Source organism: Centroberyx gerrardi, chromosome 12, assembly GCF_048128805.1.
Source record: "Centroberyx gerrardi isolate f3 chromosome 12, fCenGer3.hap1.cur.20231027, whole genome shotgun sequence".
NCBI classification, from domain to species: Eukaryota; Metazoa; Chordata; class Actinopteri; order Beryciformes; family Berycidae; genus Centroberyx; species Centroberyx gerrardi.
This window is the reverse complement of record NC_136008.1, coordinates 25,243,259-25,258,433: the sequence shown is the minus strand read 5'-3', so window position 1 is coordinate 25,258,433 and position 15,175 is coordinate 25,243,259. Positions and strand designations below refer to the sequence as shown.

Here is a 15,175-nt window from a genome sequence, read left to right as displayed (position 1 = left end):
AATTTGCGTATACGAGAGGGCCAAATAGCCATCAATTGAAGGGAAAGAATATACTAAAAATTTCTTTGCATGATTTTTAAAATTTAACATCACTGGTTTGTAGAAAAGTCATGGAGGGACATTATGAAAGCTGAGAATTGTCAATTCTACAATTCAACACAGCTATCAATTGACTGCAGCTTCGCCTTTTTAGCACATGGAGGACACACACTGGTATATGCTTGTACACAGAGATGATAGGAAGTAAAGAAGGGTAGGGAGGAAACAGCGGTGTGTTGGAGAGTGGAGGAAATGACTCCACTGGGACAAGATAAGATACAATACAAAAAAACAAGGGAGAGACTGGTTCACTGAACTTACTGTAGGTTGCATAACATACTGTTGGTGTGGCATCCAAGATGTACTCTGGACCTGTGGATGGTGACAGGACAGGAGAGGATGGGATGGGAGGGGTGAGAAGAGAAGATAAGAGGACAAAGGGAGGAGGATGCAGAAGGGAGGTCAGGAAGAGAAGAGGAGAGGAAAGGGAAGATCAAAAGGAAGATTGTTAAGTGGGTGAAGAATGGAGAAAGGGAGAACATAAAGCAGGACAATTGGAAGTTAGAATGACAGGAAGGGAGCAAAAAAAAAACAAAGAGGAGAAAAGAGAAAATGAATCATTAGCTCAACTCTTTACAAGCCCATTTCAGAGCGCCGGTCCCTGCGGCAGCACGTCTTGAAGAATATTACAGCGGAGGCTGAGGGTCCGGTATATGTTATGTTGTAATTACAGGAGGATATAGAGACCGCAGAGAGCAATACAGTCTAATAATTACTGCTTCACAGCGGAGGTTTCATCATCAAAGCCTGTCTTGGGCACAAATCACCGCTTTCATCTCCTCCTGTTACCCAGTGCCCATCCCTAACATGAGGAGAAACAAGTCCCCAAAGCACGCTTTGTCGCATGCAAGATTTGGCATGAGTGTGTGTACATTAATTGTATGTGTGTGTGTATATGACAGAGAGAGGTTGTGTGCGCGTGCATGCTTGTCTGTATGCGGGGGTGGGTTAAAGCATGTGAAGAAGGTGTCCAACTTAAAGTAGTATAAAGTAGGTTCATTTTTTCTCATGCGTATTTTATTTTTGGATTTGTGTGTGCGTATGTTGGGGTTTGGGCTTGGGGTCAGAAAAATCAGCATCTTGAATGTAAATGCATCGTCTGTCCTCAAAAAGCATGGTGTGCGTGTGTCTCTCTGCACTGCTGCCAGTGTGCCTGTGCATTTTCTTCCTGGTTCATAGAAGTGTTTTGTACAGAGAATCTTCTACAGTCAGAGAAACCCTGTAGAGGGGGACTGGTGTTTGTTTTACAGTATGTCTGTTTGACAAACTGTGGATCTAGGCCCGAGTCAGCCTCTCAAAGAAGCAAATTTATAACTCCAAGCAGCTTCGACATAAAGTGGTATAATGTGTGTGTGTGTGTGTGTGTGTGAAGGGAAGATGTGACACAGGATACATGGGAACGGAGGAAGAGACAGAGGGGATGCACTGCGCCTATGAAAGAAAGAGTTTGGAGGGGTTTTGCAACGCAAGACAATGTTTCATCACTGTATCAGTTGATAACTCCATTCGTGTGCATGTGTACAGTCTTTGTCCACATAGCACAAATGCTACTCATTGTTTTGGTCAAGAAAACAATGAGACCTTGACCAAAACAATGAGACCAAACAAGAGAAAACAGTTTCCTAGTCAACAAGGTAAAAATTCTGCAGCCGTTTGGGGACCATGGGCCAGAACTGTTGTGGTTGGGACCAGTTGAAATTCTTATTCAAACATTAAAACAGTAGAATTAGAACTAGTAGCCTATATTAGAACGCTGGTCCCATGTAAACCCATTGAGTTGCTCAAAATTTCACTTAACACACTTACAGAGGGCTACGAGGTGACCTTACATGGAAAGCCATGTTAGAGCCATGCTATTTTGTGTTTAGATAATGCCAGCTTGTTAGCTAGCTAACCATAGTCTTCCATTATGTAATATATCCAAACCAATACTGCTTTGTTAACAATTTTGTCTGATTTGCACAGTCACTAATGTTAGGTGGCTAGTACCCAGTAGAGCCTAGTAGTTTAGTAGTTACATATCAATGTTAGTTGGTTTGCTAAGTTAGCTTGCTGGCCAGCTAGCTAGTTAGCTAGCTAGCTAAACACCACACTTCTCAAGCTACAACTGGGAGTGCTTTGGAGAACAGGCTAGGGCTAAAGACAAAACAATTTACTGTGTCACAGTAACCTCAATTCTGAAACAAATCAACATGATCAGGCCATTCCCTTTTAGCTATAAAGCACATAGAAACAGACACGACTTTTGTCTTTTTCAGATATCTCTCTTTTTCTGGCTCAGTTGTAATAGCCATTATTAGTGAGGGGCCAATTCTCCAATGAGCTGTCTAACATGGCACCTGCCGTAGTTGGCAGGCTATTTCAAAAGCCTCTACAGTCACCCAAGACTCCGCCTACCCAGACTGGCCCCAAGAGGCTCCACCCACCTGATATGTGGAGACAGGAGAGGCAGCGATGAAGGGTGTGATTGACGTCTGTGCAATCATCCGATTGGTGGAGATGCTGTATGGCGAAGAGTAGAACCTATGGAAGCAAACAAGAAAAGGAGGGGTTAAAAGAAAGATTTACATTCAAAATCACCAATATTGCCGAGCTTATGGCGAAACTGAACCGAAAGCACATGAAAAGAAGTTACTGTATCATCCAAAATTTAAGGCTGGTCAAGAGGAGCAAAACAGGCCTCTGCACATGCAGTTTCAGCTCTACACTCCTAGCAAAGTGCAAAGGCGAAAATGAATGCAAGAGCCTTTTTTTTCATCATGGAGCACAACACTTCAAGACGTCGCTGACAAAATGGATCACACATCATCAAGGCTGCTGTGGAGAAAATAATTATGACAGCTTCACTGTGAGTCACACCAGCGAAGATGTTTTAAAGTGAGAACCAACATTGCCCGAGAGTATGCATCATGTTGCACAGGAGTCTGTTCCTCTGGTACGCATAATAATGAAATTATCACTTTAATGTGCGAGTGGGTGAAATATTTTAATATCGCCCTATATGTTCCCGCCTACACATATTCCACTTCGTAGGGAAGACTGTATCTGTAACATCTGCATTTGAAAGTCTGTTTACCTCTGTGCCTATACCTTTGTTTGCCCTTCTGATTTCGCTCCATCTCTCTCTCTCTCTTTTTTTTTTTTTTCATTTTCCCCCCTCTACCCTGCAGCGGTAGAATGCCGTGGCTCGCAGTGCTTTATTTATCATTGTGTACCTAGAGAGGACATGTTTCATCCGCCAGGCCGTGTTGCTGTGCCCGATCGATCCCAAAGTGTCTGTCGACTGAATAATGGAGCAAGGGGAGGGAGAGAGAGAGGAGAGAGAGAGGGAGAGAGAGAGAGAGAGAGAGACAGATGGAGCAGCCCTCCCTGCTACAAGGGTCATACTATCTCTAACACAGCCAAGATTGTATGAAAAAGCACTTGCAGTACAAGTGTTGCTCGGTTGGAGGAGGATAGGACTTGGGAAGAAAGCAACACTGCTGGTTTACTTCCAAAAGAAACTCCAAACTACTGAAACACTGTTTGCCGCATTGTTGCTCTGCCTTTGTACCTCTACAATATACTGTATTAACAGAATAGATCATATTAGACGCACAATGCTGGACTTCTGAGCGACTGAGACGAGACTCGGGCTGAGCAGCCGTCCAAGGACAGGGAGAAGTGGCAGGACTATGCGGAGTCCTTCAACACAATTCGGAGTTTCAGAGTGTGCTCCGCAACTGCCTTTGTATAAATCCACTGTGACACCCACACACACACCTCATTTCGAGGGTGAAACGAGTTGCCGGGGTGCCCACTTGGTACGCGCTTGCCTCACTCCCCGTTTCGCATTATATTTGTCGGGTCAGCGATAGCACAAACAGTTTTGAACTATAGGCTCAGAGATGCAAACCTGCAGATATTTTCCCCAAACTGTTGCAGCCCGGCCTCCTGGATGCAAAGAGGTTCAGTTCCCGTTTATAGGAGGGTTGATTGCTTAAATTTCCCCGTAACACCTTGAACAGACTTCCAATAAGTAGCCTCAAAAGGAAACTATGTGTATCTTTGGTCACAAATATTCTTTATTAGCCGATTCTTCCTTTGAGCTACAGTATGTCTGTACTGCATGTATGATGCATTCAAACCTTTGAGTATGCCATTGCTTTTGCATCTACATTAACAATTGCATGGATATGGATGGGTCCAACTCAGTCTGAGCTCAGATAAAAGCCTTTTGACAGTCTATCATTACAGAATGCAACAAAAAGAACCTTTCAAATGCCATTCATCCCCTGCCAAAGATAATAGAACTGTATATGTATGTGAATGTGATGTTTTGAATTCTCTACTACGATAAGCGATGAGATCTCGGAGTGGCGCGGATCCATCTATTTTCATGTGCGATGTGCGGATGTATGACTTGCATTAGAGATACTGTATTACTGTCGCTGATGAATACAAACGAGTGAACACAGCCTGGTTATTCAATACGGCTCCTCTGATTGTGTTTATTGTATTTTTCATTAGAGTGATGTGTATCGAGAGAGAGAGAGATAGTAGGTAGAGGACAGATCCAAGGTTATTGATGGAGGCTATTAGCCCTGAGCAGCGTGCTGTCAATAGGGACTGTAGCACGGCTGCTTAAACAATATACTAAACATGTAATTGGGTGCAGAACATTACGGCGGGATTGAATTAAAAAGCTCTCCGTGAATCCCCGGTGTGACCTAGCAGCGCTGTCAGGAGTTTGCCCTGAAAAAATTAGCCCGTGATTTAGTGCTGACCTCAGGGAGTTTTGCGTGGAGAATATATGCTAGAATATATATGTGTGTGTGTGTGTGTGAGTGCATATATGTGTGTGGGCAAGAGAGAAAGGGACAGAGAGATGAGAGCAGAGACACAGAGAGAGACAGAGGGGCAGTAGACATACAGGCAGGATGGGGGGGAGAGAGAGGGAGAGAGAAAAGGAGACCGAATGTCCTGTCGCCCTGATAAAGAAGTAAAGAGAGGACAGGCTGTGAGCCAAAGCGGTCCGGCTGGTCTGGCGGGACACGTGTTTCCAATAACATCAGATCCGCATCAGACCCGAAAAACCAGCCTTCCATGAGCTCGGAGCGAACAAACAAAACTACAATCGATTCTTACCCTTCCCCTCTGGCGGACTTTTTTTTTTTCCTCCCTTCCCTTGCCCTCCTCTTCACCTCGCCCCTCGCCCCCCTTTTTGTCAACCCGCCCCCCCCCCTTTTTTTTTTTCCTCCTCACTAATTAGCTGCATTAGCATTTCATAGCCGTTTAGTGCGTCGCCGGAAGGAGCTTCTGCGACCTCGGAAGAGAGGTCGGAGAGGGCTTAAGAGCTGCGAGAGCACAGATGCATGCGCGTGCACGTGCGTGACACACACACACACACACACACGCAAAGACACCAGTGAAGTCCAGAAGTAAAGCATCTGGAGAGAAGCAAATGGAGAGAGTAGGAATTAACGAGAGAATTAAGAGGAGAAGGAAGAAGAGGAGAAGGAAGACAAAGTAAAATCAGGATAAGAGCAGACAAGGAGATGGGAAAAGAGGAGGAAAAGGAAAGGAAGAGGAGAAGAGAAGGGGGGGATGTGGAAGAGGAGGAAAAGAGGAGTGCGTTTGCGTGTGAGGAAGTTAGGGGTAGAAGGCAAAGTGGAGATGTGAAGAAGGTAAAGGGTGAGGAGCGGGAGTGGAATTACCAGAAGGAAGAGGAGGGAAAAATAAGGCTACAAAGAGGAAGACAAGGAGGACTGAGCTGACGAGGAGGAGGAGGAGGAGGAGGAGAAGAGAAACAGCAAGATAGAGGGAGGAGGGAGGAACGCGTCTCCTGGGAGCGCATCACCGGCAGCGTTCCTAGCAGACAGGACCCATCTCCAATTTCCCCCCTGAAACAGCCAGACACTCTGCATTCAGCCCGGGAACGGCGCAGATCGCCTCGGCTGACGAAAGTCTTACAGCGGCACTGCAACACCTCCCAGCTTCTCTGTCTGGAATCAAAACCTACATGTCTGACAGCTTGTATGCATAGGTGCATAAATAAATGCCCCCGCCGCACCGTTCTGATGTGAGGGTGAGGGAGAGAGTGGGACAGGGAGAGAGAGAGCGTGAGAGTGTGTGTGTGTGTGTGTGTGCATGAATATTGCAAATGCTCGTGGGCGTGTGTGTCCCGCGTCTGTTTGAATATGTGCGCGTATGTCTGGTGCGCTCATTTGCATGCAAGCGCCCTTGCGCACATGACTGCTGATGGTTGGTTGATGTTTGCACATGTGCTGCGTCAGTCTTTAAAGTAGAAAAAAAACAAAAACGTATTAAGACGCTGAGCAAATCTGCTGAGCAAATCTGAATTTTGCTTAACTGAGATCAACCAAGAATGTGAAATGAACAGTGAAGATTGTAGACATCTTAAGTCACAGACAAGTTTGTAAATACAAGAAGAAGAACGTTCCACTTACCCATTCTGCATTGCAGTGGGATCATACGTCAACGCCATACCACTCTGGAGGGAGTGAGGGAGACACACACACACACACACACACACACACACGCACACAAAATGATTACTACAATGTCCGATATGCATTTACTGCCCTTTGAATGATTTGTACAACATGTTCTCAATTTTAGAGGTGAACTGTTTCACATTTGATATTGGTGATTATGTTCTATTGCAATAGCACATGTTTTCATACTAAATCATTTATCATCTCATTATGGTTTGAATGTATAAACTGTTGTTTGTTGTTTTTTTGCAAACTGACATTTTGTAAATTGCTTTAGCGATATTGTTCCTGATGAACAGTCATGCCAATACATTTATTGAATGAGAGAGAGAGAGAGAGAGAGAAAGAAGGAGAGAGACAGAGGGAGAGCAAGAGAGAGAAAGAGGGAGAGGGAGAGAGAGAGAGAGAGAGAGAGAGAGAGAGAGAGCTGAGAAGTGGAAGCACAGACAGGGACAGAGGTGGAGACGAAGACGGTGCCAGAGACGAAGCCAGACAGATTCATGAGGTAAAATAAACAAAATGCACAATAATCACTCACTCAAGATTCAACGAGAACTCAAACAATCGAGTGGGACACAAACACCCACTCAATAAAGAATACTGAATGATGTCCTCAGTAGCTCGACATGCCCAAATGAGTCTGTTAAAAGCACTTGTGTACAATAAAATGATTGTGCATGTTGGTAAGTGTGTCCACTTATAACTGTACTCACAAATACAGTACAATTACCAGAGAAAGGACTTTTCGGGATGTTTGTGATGGTCCTCACAAAGTGTGTGTGTGTGCGTGTGTGTATCTGGGCATCTGTATGTGGAAGTGATGTGGTATCCTGACACGCTGCTCACAATACAATAGTATCCTATAGAATCTTATCCACTAGCTACAGTATAGCAACAGTACTCAGTATAAATGAGTATAAATGAATGGGATTGGGTTTTGCATTACAGCAACATCAGAATAAACTCAAAGCTACAGGATTATATTTTAGTCTTAGTGTTCTCTCAGCCCGCTCCTCCTCTCTATTAAGTGAGCTGTTGTCCCTATTAAGTCAAGTGTCATTAAGTGACGTTTCTCTCCATGTTTCTCTGTCTGTGCTTCTCTTCTTCTGTCTTGTAGGGTGCCGTTTAAATGAGTGAGACTGCATCGCTCTCAATTGGGCTTTGAAAAAGATCTTCATCCACGAGTAACCGCCTCCTGGCAATGTTAGACTAAACATCAAGCTACAACAGTGTTTTTACTCCTCTAATCTGTTTTTTCTCAATCTGTCTCTCCCCCCCTCTATCTCCGTCTGCCCCCTCTCCTCTATCTGCAATCCAGCAGAAGTCATTTGTACTTGTTCTATATTCCGCACAATGCTCCTCTCTCTCTCCAAATTGGCAGATGAGTTGAAAGTGTGCCCCGATGCTGAACTCTGCCGCGAGGTTTGTTTTTTTCCCAAACACTGTTTCTAGTCAGGACTGAGGGAATATAGACTGTAGGAGCGGTAACAAAGAGCACTACACATTGATGACAACAAATGGCAAACAATTAATCATTCCTGGGACCAGAATTTTAGGTAAAGTACATTACAGAAGCACAAGAATTCAACTTGTCACCTTGAGCAAAAATCTGTATTCATGGCTAGTTCCCAGTCAATCCATTGACTTGTTTATTTCCACAAATTTTGCGGATTTTATGTTTGTGTTTAACGAATGTCCTTTAAATTGCCCCATGTGGGATAAATAAAGTTGTATTGTATTGCATTGTATAAGACAAGACACAATTCCCTGACTTGTGTTTAATGCCAGCTCTAGTGAATGTGTGTATCCACATGTTGCCACTCATCCATCTGTGTGAATCACTCTGTGTGTGCGGATGTGTGTCTATGTGCCTGGATACGTTTTCTATGTGTGTTTCTGTGTGTGTGTACGTGTGTGTGTGTGTTCGTGCGTCACGGTCCCAAGGCCAGACTCATTTAGGAGAGCGGGGTTGTGAGAGATTAGGGCCGGCTGACTGAGTAACAGAGTGCAAGGAGGCGGCGAGGCGCCTCACAGCACCTCCATGGCCAGATGTCTCTATCAGTCAGCCTGGAGAGACCTGGCTCCGTTATACACATAAACCCCCTGAATGGCCGCTTTTCCACAGCAAGGCCGAGCGGGGCTTGTCAGGACCTGGGCCACTGATGAATGCGTTGGAGGACGGCACTGAAAGCGCCGCTCATTTGTATGAAACTAAAGCCCGGCTGACAAATCACCTGATTGTGATTAGTCCTTTTTAGTCCTATTATGCTGGACCAGGCTAATGTCTGATTTCTGACACACACATGCAGAAACACACACAAAAGCACACGGATGTCACACACACACACTGTGGCTTTGGCATCCTGTTATTGTTGTGGCGGCCGCTGCTGCAGCCTGGTTCCATTCCGCTCACTTCACCACCCTGCTCTTTCCCAACCTCCATGCACTGCGGATGTTGGGAAACTTTTAAAAACTGCACTCGGCGTGTGGGCGGTTACATGATTATTCACTTTCTCTTGTTCTGTAAATTCGTGCTGTGGGATTGACACTAACAACTTTCTGAACTCTCTACATTGTGCAACGGTCGATGTGCTTTCAAGCCGTTAAACAATGTTTAATTTCTTCCAGAGATGACAGCCTGGAAGTGGGAGTTGCAACAAAGGAAAGCATGAATTGGCATTGGGGTATTGCAGAAGCCTTGTATATTAAATAGGGATTTAATAACATTTATATATGCCAGCTTTCATATTGTCGGCAGCAACTCTAATTTGGCCTTTTCTTTATTGTAAATGAATGCTGATAATAGCCCCTGCAGAAGGTAAATGTTTAAAGACTGGGGCTCCACGCCAAACCATTGAAACCGTATTGTGAAATGTCAAAAATAAACTGATGTCAGTGGGAAAATGAGCCAGATTTTCCAAGTTTATGAAAAAGCGGACTAATAGTTTCTGCAGTACATCGTTTCATGTGAGCCGTGTAATGCTGCGATACAGTTTTACTGCATGTGACCGTATTCCACTCGCACTTTGGGGCCTTACACTGGGCTGTAAACTCGTTGACATAGGCTAGAGTTATTATGACAAGATTATGGTTATGCTTGTGCTAGGAAGCTGAGCAGGAAAAGCCCTGAAAGAGGTCTGTGGTTATACTTTAGTCATGCTTGTGATAAGGCAAGAATAACACAGAGTTTGGCTTTGATAATGTTGCTATTGTCAGTTAAAACATTCTCCAAATCAACACCGTTTCCCACATTCTGATGGTGAGAACTGAGTTGCTGCTTCATTTCAGCTGGCAGAAGGTGAAAATAATGATCTGTTGATTACTAGGATGGAGAGACATGGTTCTTGTGTTATAATATGCCTTTTCCACTCTTCTTTAGAACATTTGAGAAAGAGAAACTGCTGTAGTTGCTGGCGGGGATCTTCTACAAAAGCTACCACTGGTGAGCGCTTTTGGACATTTACTGTAAATACAAACAGTTTTAAGTCTCACCTCTCCTTCCCGTGTCCACGGTCGGCCATTTTGGGGGTACTTGACCTGGGTCTGCCTCTTCTTCTGGCCTCCATCAGCAAACTTGCACAGCAGCGGCTCTGCAGGGGCTACAGAGTGAGTCAGGAAGAGAGAGAGAGATGGGGAGAAACAGACATTTTAATAGCAGAAACAAGTGAAATGTCATTCATTAGGTGAAGAATTACAATTCAAAGATAAATCTTGAAGACGGGGCGTAATGCGGCGACTTCAACAACAGCATAACATGAATTGATTGGACCTGAAATAGCACTTCGGCTCTCACATCCATCTCCTCCACGTCGAATCCGGCTGAACAACGGCAGAGTTATCGCAGCATCTCTACAGCTCTTACAACCAGCCTTGACACGGAAACAAAGCCACTGGCGAAGCATCAAAGCGCGGGGAGCGCGGTTCAAACGACAAAGCAAACAGCCATAGTTAATACGCTAAATAACTGCACACAGCATGACCCCCGGGGCTATAGACTGCAATAGCGGTTTCTCCAAAGACAACGCGGTCCCTTTCTGGACCCAAGAAAGAAGAAAGCCTTGATTACAAATGGGATTAGCTGACTGTGACCTCCCGTACAAAAGTTCACCAAACTTTAACTTAAACCTGATAGGCTGCAGCTTCTAATGCCCTCCAGGCTCCTGAACTAGCAGGAACCAGCTGGATTGGTGTGGGATTATGCAAAAAAAAAAAAAAAGGCCTTGGTTTGTATACATTTATTTACAAAGCTTATCTTTAAACTTTGTTAGAAAGCAGGAGAGCGTGTATAATGGGTTCTATTTCTGGCAAATGCTTCAGCATGAGCATGACTCAAGAAGCACAACGTTAAGCAGCATCCTAACATGAACCAGGACTCTCAGATAAGACAGCTGATAGTTTATACACAGTTGATTGTCCGTCTTCTTTGTTAACTGACACCAAAGGATATTTCTTGTATTTCCAGTTATGGTTCACCAACATGCACACATACAGACATACAGTACATATGTACATTCCTACTTGTACTAACTAAACCCACAACTAGCCCTTTATTCCTCTACAAAATGATAAACAGATTATATACTGATATAGATAATAGATTACAGCAATAATTGGCTAGAATTCCTACCAACTGCATCACCTTCGTACCTTGGATCATTGTAAATAATGCCCTCGGGTATTATGGATTTCATTCAACGGTTAGCTAAGCATGTGTACTGTCTGAATTTTTTTCTACAAAGTGACATACATACATACAGTACATTAACACATAAAAGCTGTCTCATCTCTGGCTCTCTGGTCACCATAGAAGATGCATAGCAAGTTAGCAACCAATAAAACACTGATAGCCATGCTTTATCTGAATTATCAGCATGGTTGTATTAGGTCTTCGGACAGCGAGTGCAAACATACAACAGAATATATTAAGCTACTGAAAGCCCCAAACTGTAACTGCAAAATGTTGAAGCACTGTCACCCCATCAGTTGTTTTCACTCTGTAATTGTCTGACTAAGCCACCCATTTTTCTCACACATCACCTTAAGAATACACCAGGGTTAGGGTTAGGGTTTATGTTATTAATTACACAAGGCTGTTAGCTGGCACTCTTGCCCTTAGTAACTGATTTCAAACTGTAGAGAAAGTCAAAATTCGTAGATCACCATAACTGCATGTAGCATAATAACAAAGAGGTTCATAGGTCAGACATACAATGCTAAGAACTCACAAAGAAGATGTAGAAGGATAGTTTTTCATGAGGTTGGAGGCGTTCTTGACAAAGGAGATATTTGATTCTGATTTATATAGCAATCATCATGCGGACAGATGCAAACATTATGAAAGTAAAAATAAACGCTATGTGATTACCTGGCCTACTTCAAGAAAAATATTTCTTCATCTCAGTGAAGTGAAAAATGAGAAGAACTCATCTCAGTATTCAGAGCTTAAGGTTTAGACAAAGCTATGTGGAAGGCCTGGGGGCTGGATGGTATTAGCTAAGCAGACAGAGAAGCAGACTGCTGTGTGATTATACTGCATTTAAGAGTGCTTTGTCATTATACTGTTTTAACTTGATTCCTATCTGAATAACAGGCCACACTGCTGCAGCTCTGCTATCATCTCTATCTATTCTACTTATCTTTCTTTGTCTCCACAATGTCTCACTCCCTACCTCTCTCTTCTCCTCCTTCTTCTTTGCTCCTTGCACGCATATAACCTATACATTTGGTAGATAATCATTTGTTTAGGTTTGTGCGTGTGTATGTTTCAGACAGTCTTACCACAAGTGTGCCAAACAAAACTTCTATTATTTCGAAGGCGGAGGTACTTTCACTCTTCTTCCTACTGGATTCAGTACATTACAAATGGTAAATATTGCTCCCACAGAACTTAGGCTGGATGGTAGGAGCGGTGGCCATGTTTATGTGTACCGTTGGGCTAGCTTCCGGCTTCCATATAAACTGACTTACGGCAAGTCGCTGAGGTGAGAAAATTTTGCCGCAAAAACCAAAGGAGCCTCTCTGTCACCTTGCTGCCATGGAATGCTAATATGATAATGTTGACTAGAAGAGCTAGAGAGAGAAGTAGGCTAGAGTCGCTGATAATGCTACGTTAGCTTCGTCGCTAACGTTAACTTTCAGTTGAGTTCTGAGTTTCAGGTTTAGGGGTTAAGGAAAGAATGCAGGTCCTCATAAGGAAGAAGAAGTACAAGGGTGTGTGTGTGTGTATGTGTGTGTGTGTGTGTGTGTGTGTGACATGAAGCAGAGGATGTCTCTTACATAAGTGGGAGCAGATTTTTGACGTGAAGGCACGGATGCATATGAATTCACATGTACAGACAGGCAAGCATGTGCACACACACACACACACACACACACACACACACGCCCGCTACAGCCTTAAAAACAATATCCCTGTTGCGTTGCCGTGTTTAGAGAAAGCAACATTGCAGACGGCTGACAACTTGTCAAGTTCATAGTCAGGACACTTCTTCTCTACTTCTTTTCTAAACTACCACACAAAGACAACAGAAACTCCTGCTGATCTAAGACAATTGTTTGTCGCAGGCATTTACATGAAAGGAATACCTCGATATTTTGAATTTAATCTATTTTTATTCATCAGGCTTGTCACATAGGCAGCAAAAAGTTCAGTGAGCTGAAAAAAAAAACATTGTTTGCTTTTGTATAGCTGGGGCCATTTATTGTTTGAATTGGGAACGCAAACAACACTAACAAGCTGTTCTTAGGGCGAAAGACAATAATGCAGAAACGTATTTCCTCATAATGTGATAGGTGTCTGGTAAAGAATGACAGACTGAAGTCCAAAATGTCACAGTGTACTTTTCCTTCATTCAGTTTATTAGTGTGCCATATGCTAACATCCAGTGACTAAAGCACGCAACATGAGAACAGAGGGAATCTTCTAGAAGAATGACAGCGCTTGTTAAAAGTGACGTATAACAAGCCTTCGGCAGGAGGGACAGTGGCTGGTGAGGAGGTATTCCTCGCTTCCATTTTGTATAATCCCCCACAGTGGCACACATGAACACACACACACACACACACACACACACACACACACACACACACACACACACACAACAATAACATTGTAGCTGTAAGCTGCCTTTATATCTGAGCTGAGGCTGGTGAAATAGCTTCAGCCATTACACACTGGCCCAGCGCTGTGGGGAAAGGCTAACAATGAAATGGTAAGCAGAAATGCACATACACACACACACACACCTATATTTTTGTGTCTTTTTTTGTTGCCTCATTTGCTTATTTGCTTTAATACAGTGTTTTTCAGACTGTATCAGGAGTCCAATATTTGTTTGGGCAGGAAATTTAGAATAGGTCCCCAAATGATTCTGGAGAAATTGTCAATTTTTGTTTTACTGGATAATTCAAATTTTATATGAAGCTAGTGGCTAGTCACTGCTACCGTAGCAGTCCCAAATCCCCCCTAAGTATCATGTAAAGAAGAGTAAAATACTGAGGTTCAAAAGCCTGACAAAGAAGATACATTTTGTTTCATTAGTCACCGCAAAAGCCACCCCCCCAAAAATAAAAATATATATATACATACTATGGATCATGTTTTTCCTTTGAAATTCGACTCCCCAAAGAAAATTAGCATCCATTCATTTTTCTCTTAATTTGCGCTCTTGTATGGTCAGAGGCATTAGCTGCCACTAATGTTTACTGGAACAAGAAGCATATCAGCTAAAGCCAGCAGACTAATTGCACCTTTGATATGAATTAATTGAAGTCAAACAACCATTAGTTGTTGGTGAAATCTGTTGAACGAACAAATGAGTTAAGCTTGTGTGTGTGCGTGTGTGTGTGTGCGTAGTGTGGGTGGGGGGATGATAGAGCCAATATGACTGAATGTCTTCCAGGAAAAGCCTTTATTAAATCATCTAGGCAGTGATTTTTTTCTTTTTTTAAAGATTGGATGCTGGGAATTGCAATGATCCTCACTTACTCACCTTTAGAGTATGTCATTCCTGGCTATTGCAAAAGTATCCTTACAAGCCAGAATTTGAATGGGTTACAAATGGTGAAGGAATGGCAACTGATTATTAATTAATCAGTAGTGGCTAAAAAGTTGAAGGGATACACTGCAAAAATCATCCATCTTAACAAGTCATTTAGTGAGTCTTAAAATGTTATTTTCATTAAGAAAATTTCATTTGTTTCCAAAGCAGTTTCTTGAATCAAAACTTGCCTTTATCAAAAATCACAGACTCCACAGATACTTTTAAGCGCAATTCCAGGAAAACTTTCCACAGATGCTCTCAAAAACAAACACAGGAAAACTTCAGGTTGCAGTTATGTCACCATCATACAGCACAAAAAGTACCATAATGCATCTTTCAGTTGTGACTAAGCTCTATCCTAAAAAACAGAACACCAAGCTGAAAGATTTAAGCTGTTTGATGATAAGACCTTCAGTCAAAACCCAAACTGAAACTTTTTCACATTCTCTGATCTGATCCTCCATGGGTACAACCAATGGAGACACAAGATCCAGCGGGGAATTCTACATTCTAAATCTGTTTGATTCTGTTGACAAC

General features: G+C 43.1%; 1 protein-coding gene across 1 annotated transcript in view; it reads right to left on the bottom strand.

The window, feature by feature from the left end:
* LOC139931834 (RNA-binding motif, single-stranded-interacting protein 3-like) overlaps positions 1 to 15,175 on the bottom strand; it is a 116,871-nt gene that overhangs the window by 13,909 nt on the left and 87,787 nt on the right. Inside the window, exons 7-10 of the mRNA XM_071925444.2 lie at positions 10,089 to 10,195; positions 6,549 to 6,592; positions 2,526 to 2,622; positions 361 to 411 (exon numbers count right to left, since the gene is read on the bottom strand). Of these exons, the coding sequence (XP_071781545.1) occupies positions 361 to 411; positions 2,526 to 2,622; positions 6,549 to 6,592; positions 10,089 to 10,195 (299 nt within the window). The remainder of the gene's footprint in view (positions 1 to 360; positions 412 to 2,525; positions 2,623 to 6,548; positions 6,593 to 10,088; positions 10,196 to 15,175) is intronic.